The 3311-nt window shown below is 36.1% G+C and overlaps 1 protein-coding gene across 1 annotated transcript; it reads left to right on the top strand.

Moving 5' to 3' along the window:
- Positions 1-675: 675 nt before the first annotated feature.
- LOC126600739 (calcium-binding protein CBP-like) lies at positions 676-3108 on the top strand. Its single transcript, XM_050267385.1, has 5 exons — positions 676-1207; positions 1680-1726; positions 2130-2305; positions 2469-2487; positions 2774-3108. Exons 1-5 carry the CDS (start codon positions 787-789, stop codon positions 2876-2878), a joined length of 768 nt encoding a protein of 255 aa, XP_050123342.1. The 5' UTR covers positions 676-786; the 3' UTR covers positions 2879-3108.
- Positions 3109-3311: the final 203 nt, after the last annotated feature.

Below are 3311 nucleotides of genomic sequence, written 5' to 3'. Positions count from 1 at the left end.
GAATTTGTTTTGCACAAGGAATCAGAAAGATATAAAACACGGTGAGAAAATTGTTTCTGCAAAAGGAAGAAATCAGGATCCAAAATCGATCAGAATCGAATGTTTGAGTGTGTTAGTGGTTTAATCACCATCTACAGGTTTGAGAGTTTGTATTCCTAACAATTTTGAAAATTCATCTTCTCTTTTATAGGTTTTCAGCTGGATAATAAAAGTGGAATCATTTTATTCTCGAATGGTTTCTTGACTTGTGCTTACTAATTTGTATGGTAGATTGGCAATATTAGTTATTTAGATTTAGTGAATTTTGTAACGAATTGGAGTGTGCATGATTTCTTTGTTCACGTCATGGGTGCAATAAACTCTACTTTACAACGCGTTACGCGTTACGTAAAGAAGAGCTTGAATATATTTTTAGTTGTCAATTCAGTCATCATTCTGTCTATTTCCAAATAAAAATGCAAAACATAAAATAAAATTCTATATGCTGCGCGTAACGTGCCATGGTTAAAAAAAAATCTTTCGCAGCGTGTAGGAAAACTGGTAATATAAAAATGCTTTGATTATAGAAAGGTTGTCCAAGTATTTTTGATAAAAAAAGGGTTTTGTGAAGATTTGTCAGGATACTAAGAAGATGTTGACGAGGCATATATTCTAAAAACTAGAAAGTGCCGGTAATTACCTCGCCTTTCCAGATCCGAGCTTGAATATAAATATCCATCCCGATCAGTTTCAAATTGTGCACACTCCTAAACCAAATTTTCAGATCTTCTACAAGAACTAAAGAGAATGTCAAGCTACTCACACTCTCCTCCCGGCTATGGCTATGGCTACGGCCACAGCTACGGCAGCGCTTCACCTCCAGGTCAACCCTACGGTGCACCGCCGCAAGGGCAGCACCAATACGACCATAAAGCCCGAGCCTACGGTGCTCCAGCTAAGCCTCACAAGAATCAAGCCCACGGAGGCGGATACCCCGCGCCTGCTCCAAGTTACGGCAGCCTGTTCGCGGCTTTGGTTCCGTCGGTGTTCCCGCCGGGCACGGATCCGGAAATCATAGAATGCTTTCAGCTGGCAGATCAGGACGGCAGCGGCTTCATCGACGACAAGGAGATGCAGAGAGCTCTGTCGTCGTACAATCAGAGCTTCAGCTTGAGGACTGTTCATCTTCTCATGTACCTTTTCACCCAGACCAACACCAGGAAGATCGGTAACAATTTACAAACCCTAACACTCCATGCATGCATATCTGTGATTTTCTCGTTGAATTTGAAATTTATCCTCACCACCTTATTTATTACTGTTGGATAAGTTTAATCTTTGATATTTGTATCTATCAACTGCTCAATCTCAAAATGTAAACTCATTATGATAAATAGAGTGATGAACATCACTATCACTTGAGAGTGGTGAGTAAAAATATTCTCTTTTCGGAGAATTACTTATTTAAAAAGAGACTAGATCATCATGGTTACTTAGTTCATCATGTCATGTATAATTTTTTCGTTACATTAGTAGATCAAGACGCCACTATCATGGTGAAGTCGTTGTATGCAAGTTGTGTGTGGGGGTTAATTTGCTACAATTTATCTTTGTAGCTTTCAGTGTAGCTCAATTCACTATTAATGAAATAGTCGATGATAATAATATTTATTGTGTGTGCGGGTAAATTGTGAAAACAGGACCCAAGGAATTCGCTGCACTGTTCTACAGTCTTCAAAGTTGGAGGGTAATCCCCCGAATTCCCTTCTCTTTTTATTTTTTTATTTTTTTTATTTTTTAATGGATCGTTTGATAATCATTTTATTCTCATTTTTCAGTTTTTATTTTTACTTTTTAAAAATAAAAAATTGAAATGTATATAGTACTTCTTTCAGTTTTCAGTTTTCAGAAAATGAAAAATTGAAAATTACTTTTTTGATCATTTTTCAAAATTTTAGCATTGAGTTTTCATTTTTTTTTTTTTTTTTTTTTTGAAAGCTGGAAATAGTTACCAAACAAAATTTCAGTTTTTTGTTTAAAAAAAATCAAAACAAAAAACTAAAAATGAATGGTTATCAAAAGTCCCCTAAAATTTTGTCTTTTAATTGTTGTGTGAAATTAACAGTTTTGTAATTGGTGTGGTTGATCAGGGAGTGTTTGAGAGGTTCGACCGGGACAGAAGTGGGTTCATTGATACAAAAGAGTTGAGAGATGCACTGCTGGGTCTGGGATTTGCTGTCTCACCTGTAGTTTTAGAACTGCTGGTCTATAAATTCGGCAAGACTGGAGGCAAAAAGAGGGCCATTGAATATGACAATTTCATCGAGTATGTTTCCTTTTCCTTTTTTCTATCATTCTTTTCTGGGATTGGCTTGAGGATCAAATTCTTATGAATTAGATACTTACTTCATTTCATTTTTTATATTTTATATTACGTTTTCTTATCGAAATCTGATTACTCCTTGTTCGTTTATTTTGGTTAAATGCAGGTGCTGTATGACTGTTAAGGTGAGTTCGATGTTCACTGAAGCTTATATTTTGTGCACTTAATTTATAGTTTAACTGGGGAACTTCTACTCAGTCCTTCGGCTTTAGATTTTACTCCTACTTTGATAATTGAGGTTTATTAATCTGTTCTTGCTGTCTACGTATCTTAAAAGCATCGGTGTGCAAGTTTATTCGGATTTGTGTGTAGTTTGTGTGATTGAGTATTCAAAAATTTAAATTAGTGGGTTAACTGATAAACTTTCAATACTTAATGGAGCGTGTTCTTTTGTGATTCTTGTGTCTTCAGGGATTAACTGAGAAGTTTAAGGAGAAGGACAAAGCGTACACTGGTATGGGAACTTTCACTTATGAGGAGTTCATGTTGACTGTCCTGCCATTCCTCATTGCGTAGGTTGTGTTTAAGGCTTTATGAATTCGGTTCGTGGTTTTACAGTGTATTGTAATATCTAGCTCTTTCTTTCCTGTGTCTTAGCGGAGTGGAGTGCAGTAGCTGTATTTTCTCACTACATAGCTTTCATATAATAAGGCTTAATCGCCTGGTTTTACCATGCCTTTAACTTTTGCATCATTTTCCAATTAAAGGTTGTTGTCGTTGGAAATAAAATTTTCTTTGGCTAAGAAGTGAGATGACTTTGACATCATTTTCCTATGTAATTTTTTTATTTTAGGAAAAACATGAAATAAATAATAAATAAAGGGGATTTCTGACACACCCCGATTGAGGTCAAGGCATGCTGGCCGTCACGTGAGAGTGACGTAGCCATGTGCACAGTGCGGAAGCGATAAAGATAGCAATTATACGAATAATTAAAAACCACATTTCT

Source organism: Malus sylvestris, chromosome 14, assembly GCF_916048215.2.
Source record: "Malus sylvestris chromosome 14, drMalSylv7.2, whole genome shotgun sequence".
Classification (NCBI taxonomy): domain Eukaryota; kingdom Viridiplantae; phylum Streptophyta; class Magnoliopsida; order Rosales; family Rosaceae; genus Malus; species Malus sylvestris.
The sequence above is the reverse complement of the archived record's forward strand: the minus strand, read 5'-3'. Positions and strand labels throughout refer to the sequence as shown.

Coding starts and splice junctions, on each gene's coding strand:
- LOC126600739 (XM_050267385.1), top strand. CDS start 787: ATGTCAAGCTACTCACACTCTCCTCCCGGCTATGGCTATGGCTACGGC. Junction 1,208..1,679: donor GACCAACACCAGGAAGATCG/GTAACAATTTAC, acceptor TTGTGAAAACAG/GACCCAAGGAATTCGCTGCA. Junction 1,727..2,129: donor ACAGTCTTCAAAGTTGGAGG/GTAATCCCCCGA, acceptor GTGGTTGATCAG/GGAGTGTTTGAGAGGTTCGA.